This window comes from Lytechinus pictus, chromosome 11 (genome assembly GCF_037042905.1).
Source record: "Lytechinus pictus isolate F3 Inbred chromosome 11, Lp3.0, whole genome shotgun sequence".
Taxonomy (NCBI): Eukaryota; Metazoa; Echinodermata; class Echinoidea; order Temnopleuroida; family Toxopneustidae; genus Lytechinus; species Lytechinus pictus.
In genome coordinates, this window is record NC_087255.1 from 15,159,608 (window position 1) to 15,178,169 (window position 18,562).

Sequence of the window (18,562 nt, forward strand, 5' to 3'; positions counted from 1 at the left end):
TCACCATCATCATCTTACCATCACTATCACCATTAATAAACATAATTCCTTCCCTCTTTATACCTGAACAATTCCATATAATGAGGATATTCCGGGTTGGTGTTTCATATAACTGTTTTTTAGTTAAGGCGGATTTCAGAGCAACTGGACCTTTCCTTTTACCCTAAATAATCGCAAATGAACATTTAATGGTGCATATCGTTTACCACAAGAAAGGACCACCGGCCGTTCTTGAAGTCGCTCTCAATTGTCGATTTGGTCTAATTACTGTTTGGTCCACCCTACACTTTCGGTCTAATACCCAATTTGCCTAGTGATTATTTTGCACAAATAAGAATCCATAAACAAATCATCTAACCACAGACTAAATGGCATAAGTCCAAGTGGATATATCTAGATGACATGGGTATAGCCTCTTGAAATTAGACAAACGGGTAAACAGACCAAATGACAATTAGACCAAGTGGTCAGTGTACAAACCAGGATTAGACCAAACAGAAAGCAAAGTAGCCAAGCAGGTGGAGTCCAATTGGTAATTTTCTCCCATACACTAGGCAAACGGTCTGCCATCTTAACCAAAGGTCTGAGCTACGTCTTTCATGCTGGAATCCAGCAAGTCTCACCGAACGCTTAATGCTCGCATTATTAGACAAAAAACAATGGGGACGTGGGAAGGTCTATGGCGGGATTCAAAGCCGCTTTTTGGCTTTCCCACCTTCCATATTTCATGATGTATGCAGGAGTTGCAGATGGAAAAACACCTGTGGGATTCCTGCATGAAAAAAACCTGACACTGAATTATGGCGTAACTGTCAGGCATCTCATAGAACTGTACTCGATGAATTTTTATTTGATATCATAACACAAGGAAATTTTATCTTTCTATAAATTCATTTAATACTTTACTTTGACAAAAGCATATCTTATTCTTAATGAATATTTTATAAGAGTCCATAATGCAAAAAGCTTAGCGATTGATTTGTAAAGATGATCTGTACGCTTGATTCCATATAATGATCAATGGTTAAGAAATGCAAAGATCAGTCCCTATGATCAATCGCTCAGCTGTTACCGGGTGGGTGTTTCATAAAGCCGTTCGTAAGTTACAAGCAACTGTAAGTTTGAACTTTATGAACAACTAGTGACCCTTTCTTAGGAGCTTTAAATAATCAACACCATTGACATTTCGGTGCGCATAATTTTAGTGCAAGATAGGATCACTAGTCATTCGTAACTTAAAGAGAAATGCCAGTATTTGCAGTAAACACTGATTTCATGAGAAAGTCTTAAAAACAGGCTTAATTGTCAGTATATCATCGAGGATCTAGATCTGGTACAGTTACATAAACTGAAATTTGTGAAATCTTGAAATCCACGCTGAAAAATGTTCACACTGAAGGTCACCAACACAGATAGGCACACGTGGGACAGTGTATTATTATTGCTGGAATAAAGACCCGACGGAAGTGACCGAATCCGCGCTTATTTTGCTTATTTCTCAGCAATTACACAATTTCTTCGAGAATCCTTTGGCACATATTTTTTATTCATACAAACAGACACTTGGGTGGTCATTATATTAGATTCTGTAAAAAGTCATTTTGAGATCGTTACCAAAACTGGAATTTATCTTTAAGATCAGCTTAATGAAACACCCACCAGGCCCATATTTTATCTGAATCATGAATGTCTCATAAAACCCACTTTATACCCAGTGGATTGATTACATCATGTGTCAAACCAAGCTTCAGGCCAAAAGTGAGTTTTATTTTAGAAGTAATAAGGGCCTGTTATTAATGCTCAGCAGCATTTTGGCCTGTATACTCAAGAGGTTTCAATTTTATCACAGCATGGTACAAAACTATGGATTATGCAAATTTCATGTATTATCACTCTTCATTCAATCATGAATTTAGCGCCCATTGCAAAAAGCGTGCCTTCCTAATTGGACTTTTCTTTATAGTGTAGGGATAATTATGTTACAGTCCATGGTTTTGCACCATGGTACGATTGAATGCTCCTTTGAAAACATGGGCCTTTTAGTGTTCAGATACATATTGCTGCACTTACATGTTGCACAGATGACCTCATGAAATCATAAAGTCAAAGAATGTACATGTCATACTTCGAGTGTAAGAGGTTAAAACTTCTTTTCATAAACTGGCACACAAGTTGAACCAAAGTTCCCAGATAAGGGCATGAAGAAAAATTTGGAGTAAATCACCAGAAAATCAAACAACTGATCTTTCAATAGCTGTTAAATTATTCCCAATTCAAAACTATAAGCATGTGAAATTACAGTGTAAACATTCAGAAGCGATTACCTTAGAATTACATTTTTTGCAGTATGCTAATCAGATCATGAAACAAGGGATGAACTTGGTGATGTCGAGGATCATATATTATTCACAAGTAAAAATCCTGCCGTTTTCAGGGATTCACCCTGAAAATCATAGAGGCTGGGAAGCTTCGGAATTTCTGTGCTAAATAATGACTTGACAATTTGTATCTTCTTCTATGAGGCTAACAGACTCTCATAAAGCAAAACCATGCCCCCCCCCCAAAAAAAAAAAAATATAGGATTTGTATAGCGCACGTATCCACCTTGCTAGGTGCTCAAGGTGCTCCGATATTACCCTGGCTAAGCTAAGTCTACTGATTCTGGTGTGCACAGCTTTTTGAGGAATTACTTCCTGCTGGAACCCATTTACCTCACCTGGGTCGAATGCAGCAAAGTGTGGATACATTTCTTGCTGAAGGAAAACATGCCATGGCTAGGATTCGAACCCATGACCCTCTGTTTGAAAGGCGAGAATCAGAACCACTAGACCACAACGCAGCCATAATAAATAAAGAAAGAAAGAAAAAAGAAAAAGAAACTATGTAAATTAACTGTTGTACAGATTGAGTCAGTGAGTTGCCCTGGCCAATACAGGGTTTTGGAAAAACTCAAGACTGTACACTGCAACTCAATCCTGTAAACAACAGCTTAATTAGAAGGCCTCTTTAGTTATCTGCATCAAAAAATTATATAAAAATAATTTGAAAGGCCAACAAGTTTGCCCGTAACTCATGTAGTAATAATGGTGTGGTAGTCCACATAGCGTGAAGTGGTAGGCTGGAGGAAAAAATAGAACTAGCTATTAGATGCTTTGATTATTTCTGTATCAGGATGTCATACGTAAATAGCATCTACTCTTCAAGCCCTTTCCAAGTTCCAACCTGTGTACAACACTCAGCTGAGACGGAAGGATCTCTGAGGAAGAAAGTGATGCGGTGTTAACTCTTACTGTGCCAGAAAAATTTCACCTCAATGGGATTTACGTGTGTCATTTGGTGTCGACTGGCAACGGTGGCACGTTAAGAGTTAAAGTATAGCAGGCATGTAGACTTCCTATACAGGAGTTTACTTAAATCATGACGAATGTCCAGTTCTAGGGTCCTCCTCTCTTTAAAATGCGGGAGTTCTCCTTCATTTCCTGAAGAATGTCAACTTCTCTGCTCCCTTGGCGTCTTCCGGTCTGATGGTATGGAATACTTCATCTAGATTGTCCATCTTGTAAGTCTCCGTTTCCTTCCTCTCGATACGACCCATCTTGGACTCAACCCTGTTCTGGTACTTCAGCGATGCTTGGTTCTTCATCAGTCGACGGTGCTGCAAGACACAGAGAAGAAAGCGGGGCTCGAATAAGCAAGGCCATTTCTTAAAAGGGCACTTAAAGAAAAGGGAAGGCAGTGCTCACTTTAGGAGGCATCCAAGTCTATTATTAGGGCATCAATAGTAAAAATTACTCGATAGGACACATGCACTGGATTACCAAAGGCACCAACGCCACAGGCAAAAGAGCACTTATTTTGGCCTTAAGTCTACAAATATTTGGAAGGATATCAAGACCATTTCTGAGGGCATCAGAGGCAACCGCCTTAAGTGGCCTGGGGTTAATTGGAATGACTGAACTCATACAATTTTAGAACAATTTTTCAATTCATTTCTTTCTGGAGGTCAATATCACAATGGAAAGGTACAATAAGAAAAGTAGTTTGATAGACATATAGATAGACAGATATAGATGAAATACAGATAAATAGATGTTCTCATTCCCATACCTGGTTTGGCGAGACATAATGTGGGTTTTCATAGAGAGTGGGACCACGGAAGCTCCCGTTGAAGATCGTGATGAGATTGAGCACTAAACGAGGTCCTACCTCAGCCAACGACCCATCCTCTTCTACTATCTGTGATTGGTGGAAAAGAATTGATCAACATTAACCATGTACAGTGGGTGTTTTCAAGTTCAGTGTTTGCGCTGATTTTGGAGTTGAGAGCACAATTAAATTGCCTACCCTAACACCAACACCTAATTTGAGTTTAAGAACATGATCCAAATCACGTTATTGATATCATATCATTCAATAATATTATCACCTAGTTAAGAGTCATCCCAGTACCTGCTTCACTTTCAAGTTTCATGCTATGCCGATGATAAAATTACACAAAAACGTCACTATCAAGTTTCGTGCTATGCTCATGAAAAAACTCACACAAAAACATCCACATCAAATTTGACGCCATCCATTGTCAATGTGCAGTGGGTTGATCCAATGGGTTAAAGTAGTACAAGAATGCTCTGAGCATCGTTTCATTAGTTTATCAATAGTACATTTAACATGAAATGGTTATTCACTGAAAATGAATAAAGAGTAACTGCTTTGACCTGGCAGATTATTTTACTAATGATAGGTTTACTAATGTAGATTCTGCAAAGCAAAACAGTAAATGAATGATAAAGAAATATGCAAACCTGATAGTTTCTGAACCATATCCTGTTGTCCAGTATAGTGAATGTGTAGATGTTATCAATGAAAGGCTGGCTCTTTGGGTGTAGGTAAGGAGTACTGAATATCTGGAATAGAACAAAAATAAATACACAATCACTATCAATTTCAAATTTCAAGTGGTTACACTGGTCAAAATATTGATGCAACAACAGCAGCAAAAACAGAAATAAATTTGAATTTATTGCACACTTAATTATCAAAAAAAAAATATAGTGTTTGGTTTTTTTTTAGGGGGGGGGGGGAATTTCAAACCACCACTATGCCATACTAAGAGAATGTCTGTTAGATCACACAGATATGGTTACCATAAATTACAAATATATTATCTCGGAATACACACATGTAAATTCAATCATGTAATAGATTACTCTTTATAATTCTTTTTCTACAAATGATTAAAATCTGACTTTGTAAGCTTGTTCCCATAGCTAGGATTACCCAAACATAAAAAAAGGCCACAACAGGAATTGAAATGAAAAGTAATACCTTGGTCACATTCGCTCTACGGCGCCCGTACGGCGAGTCGAAAACAGTCGTTTTATTAAATTTAATTCAAGCCACCTATATGTTGCTGGTACACAAAATGTTAAAACGGCTGTTTCGACTCGTCGTAGAGCAAATGTGGCCGAGGTATTAAGAATCAGAATAGTGTGGATGGTACATATCAGTTTTCTGTTTTCTAAAATACATATTTCCTTTCCTTCAGTGACAAGTACAAAACATAATACAATTGTATATCGTAAAAATCTTTCCTCATCTACATGTACACATCATTGCATGTACTGCTGTGTGCAGATAAAGCTTGGCAGAATAATACATAGTACACTGCACACAGGTTTGATTGTCACATTTTGTACTGATGCATGGATTAATTTAATATTGGATTCTGCTTTTTCATGAATTCCCCTGTATGAGCGGTAAAGTGTAATTAATTTTTTTCTTGACCTAAAAGATAGCATTTACTGTGTTCTTGCCAAATTCTGTGATTTATTATTTTGTTTCCTGTATCACAGAAGACTAGAGAATTTTAGAGTATTAACACTATCTTTATTATGAATAATACATCAGCAATGCTTCTGCTGACCGATGCAAATAGAGGAAGCTAGTGAGGAAGGTGTGGATCAGAGAGACGTGAAAAGACAGACAGTGGGAGGAGGGGCGTAATCGCAGAAAGCGAACAGTTTAATTGGGCTCAAATAACCTACTGTCTTTCAAGACAAACAGATGCCGTGCATCACCAATTACATATAGGTTTCGCAAGTATTTACATACCTGAATGAAGAGTTCTTTTAGAAGACTAAAATGAGGTGACTCATCAAACTGGGGGTCAAAGGACAACAGAGGGCGTGACCCTTTCAAGCAATTTCCTGTCAGCTTTAACTCCGCCATTGTGTGAACTACATGTACAAACATAAAAATAAAATGTTATCATAAATCATCATAGCAATAGGGGAATCATATCATCACAACTAAGATTCAGGTATAAATGAACTATTATTATATTATATTTCATATAGTAGAATTAAACAAAACAAAAACTGATTATGCATTGTAAAAACTTTTATTAAACAACTTTTAAATCTGGATTGAAAATACAGTGAATTGCTGCGAAAAAGGGAGAATAAAAGCATATGACTTTTGGATATACGATTCTGTTGTCGTAGCAAGTAAAGCATTTGAAATATGAAATACACCAGTAAAAAACATCATTCATCACTAAAATCTATAAATGCAATTTAATGGCTATATTTATACATTTATGGGAGAATAAGATAATGGATAATCAGAACAACTTACTGTTTTCTACCAGAAACTTTGCCGACGGACCATGAGGAATGTTTGCTGCCCTATCAAATACAAACAAACGTGGGAGAGGAATCAAAGGGATAACATTAACAAATCATGATGGGAAAGGGGAGGGGGGAATGATTTAGTTTGAAATAAAGCAAATCATCACTGGTAAAACATCCTTTCTGAGGCAATCTGGATGTAGACAGCTTTCCAAAGTGCAGCTGAGGAAAGATAGTGGCTAGTATTGGCAAGAAAGTGATTATATCTCATTCGGTTGGTGTCAAGAAACCAAATATTCCACATACGACACAATTAAATTATAGAAGGATACCGGTACGGCAATATATATTTCTCTCTTGAAAAAAAACACCTTTACTGATATAAAATGTCAAAATTCAGACTAAGCTGGGAAGTTCATATCTATCCAGGGTTGATATTTCTATTTGCTTTAATCATACATGTGGGCCATGCACATTTGTGAATGCTTCATGGAAGAGGGGAAACTGACCAACCCTGTGTTTTAAATAGCTAATATTGAAATATATACCTCTTGAGATCACTATTAATAATATAAAGAATAAATAGCCTATAATTTTATTTGTAATTTGTAAAGAAAAAAAAAATTCTTCGGGAAAAGTACTTGTTTAGCTACTTAACTTGTAATAATTACAGTATGAATTCATTGTGTTAGTGGGCTATCATTCAGAGGGTCTGTATTACAAGACTTCACTCCTCAAAATGTTGCATTATGGGTTAGGATCCTGGCAAGACTTGAGTAGTTGAGGACAGTATACAAATAGCGAATAGGTATGAGTGTGATGGTGCGAGATTTCGCATGAGGAGAAAGAGTCTCTTTCTTTCACCGAATGCGAAATCTTGCACCATTGCACGAATAAAAATATTCGCTATTTCTGTTGTACAAACGCCTCAGAGCTTTAGTGAAAATATGAAAAAAACAAAGAGTTTTTCCCTGCAGTAATCTATGAAAAGGGAGCAAAAATATTGAAAGCCAAAAGCAAATTCTCATAAGCGCACATGACCTCGGGTAGCATTGCGCATTTAGCCAGCAGGCTATATGCATATTTCACCTTCATTTTTTACTGAGCGCAATGAATTGAATCGTATTGTGACGTCACCTCCTAAAGCCGTGCAACGTTACATTTTGGATGGTACGTCGTGTGTGCAGCGGTACGATTGTTTGACATTCAGTCTCCCATTTGCTCGCGTACAACAAGCTAAGTAGGCATTGTACAATATGCAGTGCTATAAGAGGCTGCTGGTATTTGCTGTAAACCACAAGACCTCACAGACTTACCATAGGTAAAGATCCATCTTTTTCCTTGCTTCAAAGAACAGACACTTGTTACAATTTCTCATTTCACAGACCTAAACAACAGCAATGAAAACAAAGATCGAGAATAATAGATGTACTCAGTTTTTTTACCTTCATCTTTAATAATTTAATTTTAAAGCCTTTTGGAGGCAATCCGTTTTCTAAAGGCCCCGTCACATCGTTCCGTGTAAGCCTGATTGCCAGCAATTCACCCGCAAAAATGTTTTGAGCATGTTCAAAATTTTTCTGCGTGCAAAGCAGACTTGCGTGCGCTTCTGTGTGTCAGTTGCGTGCGAGATACTGTCAATGCGGCCGACCTGCGGGTAGCAAAAATAATTACCCGCAAGTCACACGCAAGGCTTGCACGGAACGATGTGACAGGGCCTTAAATGAAGTCAATCATGGCTTTTATTCCTACAATTTCAGTATAAAAAATTAAAAGATGGAATTAATTGGTTGACTGATTGAGTGATGAATAATAAATTGATATCCAGTGTTTAAACAAGATAAAATCAGATGTTAGATAATTAATGTTGCTCAAGTACTTACTTCATTGATAAGAAACACATTGTCTTTTCTATCCATTTTGGAATCTGCAAAAAAAACATGAGCAAAAGATTTGATTAGGACAATCTTAAATGTGATGATTGAAGTGAAAGTTCAGGTTATATCTGGTTCTTAATGAAAGTACAAATTATGACCACTCAAAACAAAACTGACATTGAAAATAACAGTAATAAGAATCTGAAACAGTGAATATGTTGTTGTTTTAGCTTATACGGCGCGTATCATTTATTAGTGAATATTTGCGCCAAATACATTAACTCTTTTGTAGACTTGCAGAGATGCCAACCTAAAGGGATGGTTGTCAGGAATATTTACCATATTTGTCAGGAACAAATGGGAGTTTCTCAGGAATATCCCGCGAAGTAGCATCGTTTATACGCTCAACCACCCAATCGCCATTGACATTGTGCATGCATGAACCGCGGCTTGCACTCCGCACTTCGCTGTGTATTCAGCAGCAGCGCGCGGAGGCGCTTGCAATAGAAATCTCAGTAGAGAAACTCCCGTTGGTTTACCGTTGGCCACACACACGCTGCATGCACGATACATGTATACACAATACACGCATATACATGCACAATACACAATACACGCATATAAACACATGCACAGCAAAGCAATACACTTGTAATACACATGTATTGTAGTTGTTTTTTCCGTAACCTTTTTATTGTTGCCGTAACACCGTAATTGGAGGAATAAAATCGGAACAAATACGGCGAATCCGTAACGGTTGGCATCTCTGGACTTGTGATACAGTCTGTGAAGCAACTGTCATCCTTGTCCTTAAAACAATATCATAATTTCCTTTCTATATTAAAAGTGTGTTAAAAAAAATTAAATAACTTTGGCAGCACATCATGGTACAGTTTCAGATTCAAACGTGATTGGGAGTGGTAAGTGTGGATTAATCTTGACTAGTCTTTTCCTAGGTTGGGATTTGAACAATCAATTATTAGTTTGATTAAGCAGACTCTTATTTTACTAAACTACCACTTTTTTAATACATGCAGAGTCATCTATTTCAAGCTTTGTATGGCTATCAATGACTACACTACAATATAAAATGATTAAATTATAATCATTAATGACGTGCCTTTTAGTGAAAATTAAATGGATGAATAACCGAGCCCAAATAATCCTGGTGTTTACCTGATCTTGAATGAGGCAATAGGGTTCGGAGATCATTCATGAGATGGCGCCCTCTATAGGATACTCCTCGCGATGCAAATATTAGTGTCCTTTCTTTGTTTGTCCATCTGGCCTGGAAGAAACGTAAATGAAATTTAAAAATAAATCATTGAGTTATCACAGCTGGTCCACTTTGTTCTCTCCACTCTTCCATGCAGATGGCAAAATCAATACCAGAGCTCTCTTTCACTTTTTCCTTTCTTTTTCCTTTCACCTCAATTTTACAGTTTTCCTTGAAACTTTATTAAAATTAATACATCTTTTCCCCATTCTCCCTTCTTTTTCTTTCCCTTCTCTTTTACCTCTCCCTTCTGGAAGGGAAAGCAAAGAGGTGCATGCAGTCACTTTGTTCTGTTTGTTTTGTTGCATTTTATACACTGTAAAGTGTTGATGATGCCCTCTACATCCATTGGTCGCAAACAGAACACTGGCTGCGCGAACACGCAACAGGATTACGTGTAAAACTTTTCAGGCTGAAAAATTCAAGCAAGAAAATTGAGAAATCCTGCTTTGTACCATTACTTTCATAACTATACTTGGTTGACCGAGGTCTGTAAAAAATATTAATATATTGATCTAGATAAGGAAATATAGGCCTAAACTTGGAACTTTATGATTCATAGTTTTTGGCCCCACTGAAATTTCTAACTCTTTATTTTAACTGCGCACCGGTCAGTATAGGTGCTGGTCAGAAAATTGGGATCGTCCCAATTTACAGGGACTGTCTCAGTTTTCAAAGATTCCTCCACACAAGAAATCTAGGAGGGTTCAAGTGCCGACACCAATCAAGTTCACAAGTTAATGTAAACATATCAGGTTTCATAACAAGATTATTGGAAGACGGCAAGTGAAGTAGGGGGAATTGAGGTCACTGAATCTATTTTTAGCACTCTCAATCCCCGAAATTGCTGTCTATGTCCCGCAGAGGTATGTGAAAAAAAATGGTCCCCACAAACAAGGACAGTCTCAATTTATCAAGACATGATTTGTCTTGGTTCAAGAGGATATCCTTGTTTCCTGGGACAATCCCATTGATCCAATCAGCAGTCTCAAAATTGCTGTGCGGAGCCTGGCTGAATGCAGATGCGGTCAATGGGCAGTTTACCACTAAGATTCCCTGTTAATTTCATGACAAGTCATTTTTATTTCTTAAAAAATTTTAGAAAATGTTATCAATCTTGCAAATTTAACATGTGGTGATTCAATTCAATTCAATTCAATTCAATAATGGTTTATTAAAACATGCCTCGCAGCCAGAGGCTGAATAAAAACATGTGTACAATTATAAAATAACAAAATAATACTTCAAGTACAAACATGAAATGAAAAATTAAATAAAATTACTAGTACTTCTTATTATAATACAGGGAAATAAATTGTTGAAAGTAAATAAAATCATACATTGTATTGAACATTATAAATATTAAGTACGCAAATTATAACCACCACAATAATAGGGGGAGATGTTAACTGGCTGCAATTGCTAAATATTAGACTTAACATAAATAACAACCAGGGTGACCAGATGTCCCGTATTTCCCGGGATCGTCCCGTATTTTGCTCCTTTGACGCGGCGTCCCGACAAACCCTTCGCGGGACGCCTGTACCAGTATTTGTCCTGTATTTCAAAATATTGAACAAAATATAATTAATGCATAGAAAAGTGAAGAATTTTCATCAAGTAACCAACAGATGACGAAGCAGAGACGTCAATAAAATTAACTTTTGCAAGTTTTGCGGTGATATTCTTGCTACCCGATACGTTCTTCGATCTACGCACAAACACACATCCACGCAAAATTAGCATACATACAAGTCATGCATGTAGGTCTTCTCGCTGCTGCATGCACTTGTGGCAGGCTACTAGAGAGGCATCTACATGTAGGATCAGAGTAGATTCTCAATAGTGAAAACAATCTCACATGATTAACAGTTTTCCCACCAAAATAATCACAAGATCGACAAAAAATTTTTAATAATTATATTATGGATTCTCAGATTACTGATTAGGTAGTGTAATTGGAGGAGCAAGTTGTTGAGATTTCATAACTAGATCTAGTTGTTTCAGCTTTCATTTTGAGTCTTGTTGTGATCGGTTCTAAGGTATTTGTAGTTATAATGGGACGAGAGATGCCTGTGTGTGATGCCGCGATGTTTCATCTAATTTAAGTTTGACAATTTTTCACTTTGAAGTTCTATTCATTTCTAAAATATTTTAGTTTTTTTTAATCTTTAAAATGTATCATAAAAACCCAAATACATGTACCATTAAGATTTTTGTTAGATGATTGGATTTTGGGGGGTTTGCTTAAAGTTTGAACTTTTTCCCTCTTTCTTTCTTTTTTTTTTTCTATCCTTCTTTCTTCATCCTTTTATCCTTCATGGCTGCCTCTTTTTTTGTTCCATCTATCTCTATTTCCAATGTGTGGGATGCCATGATGGTCGATGTTTAGGTTTTTTTATCATTAAAAATATATTTCAAAAACCTCAAATATCATTTTTGTTGGATGATTGGATTTTTTGGTTTGCTTTAAGTTTGAACTTTTTTCCCCCTTTCTTTTATTTTTTTCTTTTCTACCTTTCTTTCTTTATCCTTCTTTCCTTTCTGCTTGCCTCTTTTTTTTTTTTGTTCCGTCCATCTTTATTTCCAATCTTTCCTAGCTTTCTTTCCCTCTCTCTGTTAATTTTTCTTTTTTTCCTTCTTTCTTTTTTGGCTTCGTTTTTAAAATAAATTTCCTTTTTCATTTTCTTCATTTTTTTTCTTTCCTTAAAATTTTCTTTGCTTCCTTCTCCCTTCCTCTCCTTTTTCGTTTTATTCTTTATCTCCTACCATTATCTTCTTTCTTTTTGTCATTCTCTCCTCCCTTCCTTTCTTTCATTTTTAATTTACTTTTTTCCTTCTAATTCTTTTCTTTCTTTTTTTCTTTCTTAGCCTAGGACTCTATTAAAGTAAAGCAGCACTGATTATTCATTTATATAAAATATAAGACACTCTTTGTATTCCAAATAGAAATATTATTACTTCAGTGAAACTGAAAGAGAAATATCAAGTTAGATTAGAAGTAGGCACTTCAGTCGGGCGGGCGATCGCGCGGACACAGCGCTAGATGTAGATTTTTGCATTGCAGTGAATGGCGAGCGCCTATCTAACACACACAGTTCGCTCCGCTCGGCACTTTGGCCGAGCGCTGGAGTTGCATTCGGCATTGCTCGAAAAGACAGAGTCAGTTTCTTCCTTTATTCCGCTGATTTTGATTGGTCAAAAATTCCCGCGGTTGCTTCGTACATCTTCGGTAAACATTGGAAATATACAAGACGGAGTCTCTCTTACCTTCATGCGAGGAAAGGACCTAATATTCAGGTATTTATTTTTCTTTGCTTGAAATCACCTTCTTGTAATCATCGGATCCCTTGTAAACTCGGTCAGTAATAAAATTGTATATTTGAGAACATTTTGTGAAATTCTAATCAAATTTGGTCCGTAGAGAGTTTGCGAATATGAGCTTCAGTTTTGAGTGTCATGAGGTGTTTATGAATCTGACTCGGCCGATCGAGCAGGGTTGTTTTGAGCGTATACGAACAGCTGTGAGTGACGTCATCCCCACTGCGTTGGGCCTGAGATTAGTCTTGGTATTCAGACACAGTATGTTTCAGCCGTTGTATATTTTTTTAAATTACGATTTGAGCTCTGTTAATTATGAAAATCAAATTGTTATTTTGAAAATAATTTTGTAGAATTCGTGTGAAATAAGTATTTAGAGCAAAACTGCAAGTAAACTTCAAGAATTTTGTTTGATATGTGATTTTTTGTTGGAATGCGTCTGAATGTCTAGAATATGGTATTGTTAATGAAAGTCGTATTTTTGAATGGCACAGAAAGCTCCTTGCATGAATTTAATTTAGAAATAGGTTTACATACATGAGATGTGTTTCATGAATTTGATATCTGATTTATGGACCTTTGTTATGGTGTTAATTATTAATTTGAAGATATTATGAAAAAGTAAGAGAAGACAATAATTAGGCAATTAACAGTGATGATGAGACATTAATAATATGAGACAATAAACATTGAGACAATTATAATAATTCTTATGATTATAATGATAACAATTATATTAATAATAATTATTATATAACAATAATTATTGCGACATCAATTCTAGTATTTATTGACAAAAATAATTATTACAGTAATCATTATTATAATAAAATAATTGTAATGATAACAATTATAATGATGTACTTTGAATTGTAATAATTACTGAGACAATAATATTAATGAGATATCAATAATAATCATTATAATAATAATAATACTTATAATTATAGGCCTTATAATTAATGAGACAATAATAACTATTATTACAATAATACTAATTATTATAAGATAATTATAATGATAACAATTATAATGAAAGTAATTATAATTGTAATAATTACTGAGACAGTAATATTGAAAGGTCATCAATAAATATTATTATAAAAATTATTATGATTATAAAAATAATCATAATTATAATTAAAGGCCTTATAATTATTGAGACAAATAACTATTATTACAATAATAATAATTATAAAATAATTATAATGATAACAATTATAATGAAAGTAATTGTACTTGTAATAATTACTGAGACAGTAATATTGATAAGTCATCAATAATTATTATTATTATAAAAATTATTATAATTATAATTATAATCATAAAAATAATCATAATTATAATTATAGGCCTTATAATTAATGAGACAATAATAATTATTTCAATAATAATTATTATTATGAAATAATTATAACAATAATTACTATGATAGTAATTATAATTGTAATAATTATTTAGAAAATAATATTAATGAAACAAAAATAATTATCATAATAATAATTATTATAATTATAATACTAATTGGGACAATAATGAAACGATGAGACAATAACAATATCAACAATTTTATTGAGACCATAATAACAAGACAATAATGAGATAATAGACAATTGAAATCAATCTGTTTTTATTTTTTTCTAGAAATCCTAAGATTATTATTTTAATTATCTTTCTTTGATTACAAATTATATTCATTGAAAACTTAATTTCTAATGTTCAAGCAAAGAAAATCAATATCAAGTCATGTTTACCCTGTGCACAAACCTACCACAGGGCAATTACCCCCGAAATAGGGTTAGGTTAGGTGTAGATTTTTGGATAGGGGTACAGTGTAGTTGTCCGGGGGGGGGGGGGGTAATTGTCCAGGGTGGGTGGGGGGTGGGGGGAGGGGAATTGTCCGAGGGTGGGGGGTTATCGTCCAGGGGTAGTTGCCCTTGAACCAAAGAAATCATATGCCAATATGTCAAATCAATCTGAGTACTTTAAGATTTAAATAAAAAGCTTGTATGGCAGTGAGTCCAAACTTCGCGCGTGTCCATACTTCGCGGACGGTCATTATCTCAAAAACTAGCCAATATCCTTAAAATCTGACATAACCATCGTGAAAAGCGACCTAAAATTACCCTTTAATGAAAATTTCTTTACGATGAGTTCAGTATTCATGAAAATATTGGCAAAAGATCGGCAAATTTGCCACCGCTAGCGCCCGTTTTGAAGAAATCAACAAGCATCACGATATCACCATTTTGCAAGCAGAAATCATCAAAAATGTGAGTTAAATGTGGTACTAACCGATTCCATAGCATTTTGCCATCAATCTGATATAAATATTTCACTTTTTGAGCTTGAGTTTTTGTTTAAATCTCCACAAAAGCTTTGGTGCGCGAAGTTAGGTCACACTTTTTCTGAACGGTTTTCCAGCACAGCCCGCATTCGCCGATCGAAATAGAATTTTGAGATCGCGATACAGGCGAAACCCCTTGACCTACTTTACATTTTCGTCCATGATTTTATAGTTTACGATCTTGCCGTCAATGTGGTAACTATTTTTTGAATTGGTTTTGTATAAATTATGAATATTTTGTGAACAAAATTAAGCCTGATGAATATTTTTGAAAAGTGTGCGAAGTTTGGACACTCCATCATACAATTCCCCATAAGCTATGTATTATAAATGTGCCATGCCCAAAACAAAGAGAATAATAAGATTTCGCAATCTTCTTTTGTCCACAAAAAGGCCTGTTTTTTCATCACAAAGATGACAATAACTCGACTTCTAGATATCGGAATTTGAAAATTCAAACAGTTTTGTGAATCGTAGATATTGAGCCTCATTGTGAGCCCATCAAATATGCTGGAACAGCCTTTCCTAATTTTCACCTGAAGTGCCTATTAGAAGTAGAACATCGTTTTAAGTTTACACGCTACACCAATCTGTACAAGTGGGACTGTACAATATCAATGACCACAACCATTCCTGTTCAGTAACGAAATTTATTTAATAAATCCGATCTAATTTGAGACCTAGAAAATCAAATAGCTTACCACTGCCCCAGTCTTTTCCGTGGCTTTTTGCGTCTTGTGTATTGGGTCCGTTCTCTTCTTCTTTTTCTTATTTTCAAGAATTATTTGAGCTAGCTTTCTCTTCCCCATGATTGGTCACGTGCGTCTTTTCCGTCTTAATGGTTTCACCAGGGAACACTTCCCTGGTTAAGTTTCACATTGAGCATTCCAGTCAGACCGTACCCATAGAGATGTATACTAACTACGCTAGAGTGCGGAGTCGCCATAGGCGCGCGTACTTAACGTCTGTGATTGTGTGGAGCGTGGCGGCCATTGCTCGATAGGTATAGATTCGCAAAAGTACCCGGATGTACCCATAGCTCGTGCGTTGTAACGCTGTGAAAAGGGGTGCCGTCTCCGGCCTTTATCTTGAAGAAAAGAACACAACCTCATAAAAATCGAAAATATGAATGACAAATTGCATCTCAATACACTATTAGAGTGATTACATGGGGATTATGCTATTAATTTGGCATTTTAAAAACCTGATTTCTCGGGATGAAATTCTAAATAATTTGCATTTACCTGTCCGTTTATAGGCCTGTAATAGATAACAATGTTGATATACTATCATATAAACAATCATATAAAAATAAAAACATACAGCGGACATTAATAGAAAGATTGACAATTAATTCAAAAGACTGCAGTGAATTAGCCCTTCTCTGGATTTCCCTACCTTTAACTGCATCGTCCTCCTTCCATCCTTCCCACATATACGTCCTTTGATTCTATGTTTATGTTGGATATAATTTTGTAATTTCTATATAGGCCTACATGATATGTAACTTGCTTTAATTTGTATGAAATATAGGCCTATCATTTTTATATATTAAGTTGTACAATAATTCTGTATAAGTTAGTGTTTTGATCTACATGCGCTATTAAAGGGCATCTCATTATTGTTCTTGGTGAGCATGGGTGTCGATCACCGGGGGGATGGGGGGATATATCCCCCCCAATATTTCAAGTGGGGGGGATGGCCTGTATTATCATCCCCCCCCCCCCCCCCAATAATTCAGGGTAGAAAAATTGTAATAATGATGATGAAAAAATGAAAAGTTTTATAATGATGATTATAGTATGCCATCAATCAGTTTGTTTCCCTCGCAATATTGTTATTAAATAAAAACATTCTTTTCCAGGGCTTTTAAACAGATGGGTGGAGGTTCAAGATGAAAAAGAATGAAATGTTTATGTACCGGTATATGATATTTTTTAAACACATGACTTAAAAGGACCCCGACGAAAAAAAACTTTTGTTGATTGGGTGTTCCATCCCACCAGTGGTGAATAAATAAATTTTAAGAAATCAATTAATTCAAAAGGGTGGAAAAATAAACGGGTGGAAAAGGGTGGCAAGATAAACAGGGAAACCTCCATGGACGTAAATCCTAAAGGGATAGATCTTGAAAAAGTACAAAAAACTTTTCTCAGATTTACCCCTCCCCACATCCAAGTGCATGATGTTTGTCCCATTTAATCTACAACCCTTTTGAATATTAAACATTTTATCATGTGACCCCATCAGATACCTCTCATGAAAATATTGAGGTTCAGTGAGCTCAATATAATATGATCATATTTTTACAATGCCCATCCAATCGGCTGACAAAAAAAAACGAGGAAAAGGAGAAAAAGAGGGAGAGAGGAAGGGAATGTAATGGGAAAGAAGAAATTATTGTTCATTATGATGTTAGATTATACTATAATTCTGTTATATTACATAAGACGCATTTTTCATAACTTTATGAAACATAATTTTATTAGGGCCCATGTCTTCATTGTTCCTGGTGCTCACATTGTCTGTTTAACTTTAACGAGATATATAATCCTGTGGCACTAAAACCTCCTGTTTTCAATATAGTTCCTCGCACTTCGAATTATTATTTTATGTGCAATAGTATGCTTCTTTTCATGACTACTCAAAGTGATTGCCACATTTTAAGGTCTTAATATAAAACATTTCTTGTCCGTGCTTATGTTCGCATTAGTGAGATATGTCTGCTCTCCATGAATTCCTAGAATCAGTCCTTAAAATGTCCCTTTTTCTGATCTCAATATCAAAACTTTTCAGATCGCGCTTCGCGCTCGCATCATTTGGTTAATGAAATACGTATGGTCTTAGTGAATTCCTACAAACAAGCTTTAGAATGCCCCTTTTCAGGTCTGAATTTTCTTAATTTTCAGCTCGCGCTTCGCGCTCGCGATATTTGATTATTGAGATGCGTATGTTAATAATCATGATTACAATGACTTCAAGTGCTTCATGTGTAATTCTAACAAAATCAGCAAGCGCTTAGCACTCGCATTAGATGACTGTGGTGAGATATGTAGTGGATTCCTTAAATATAGTCCTTAAAATCTCCCTGTTTGGGGTCAATATATACAAA

The 18,562-nt window shown here is 35.5% G+C and overlaps 1 protein-coding gene across 1 annotated transcript; it reads right to left on the reverse strand.

The window, feature by feature from the left end:
- Window positions 1-824: 824 nt before the first annotated feature.
- Window positions 825-16,481, reverse strand: LOC129270866 (ribosome biogenesis protein BRX1 homolog). Its single transcript, XM_064106847.1, has 9 exons — window positions 16,152-16,481; window positions 9,683-9,794; window positions 8,513-8,556; window positions 7,946-8,016; window positions 6,637-6,686; window positions 6,112-6,236; window positions 4,803-4,904; window positions 4,108-4,236; window positions 825-3,655 (listed from the first exon to the last, which is right to left on the reverse strand). The coding sequence occupies exons 1-9, from the start codon at window positions 16,257-16,259 to the stop codon at window positions 3,473-3,475; spliced, it is 924 nt and encodes a 307-aa protein (XP_063962917.1). The 5' UTR covers window positions 16,260-16,481; the 3' UTR covers window positions 825-3,472.
- Between the last annotated feature and the right edge of the window lie 2,081 nt (window positions 16,482-18,562).

What these genes read in the sequence shown, in the direction of transcription:
- LOC129270866 (XM_064106847.1), bottom strand. Translation starts at nt 16,259, where the DNA reads ATGGGGAAGAGAAAGCTAGCTCAAATAATTCTTGAAAATAAGAAAAAG. An exon ending in AAGATGGATCTTTACCTATG is followed by an intron (nt 6,687 to 7,945) that starts GTAAGTCTGTGA and finishes TGTATTTGATAG; the next exon opens with GGCAGCAAACATTCCTCATG. An exon ending in AAAGTTTCTGGTAGAAAACA is followed by an intron (nt 6,237 to 6,636) that starts GTAAGTTGTTCT and finishes TTGTACATGTAG; the next exon opens with TTCACACAATGGCGGAGTTA.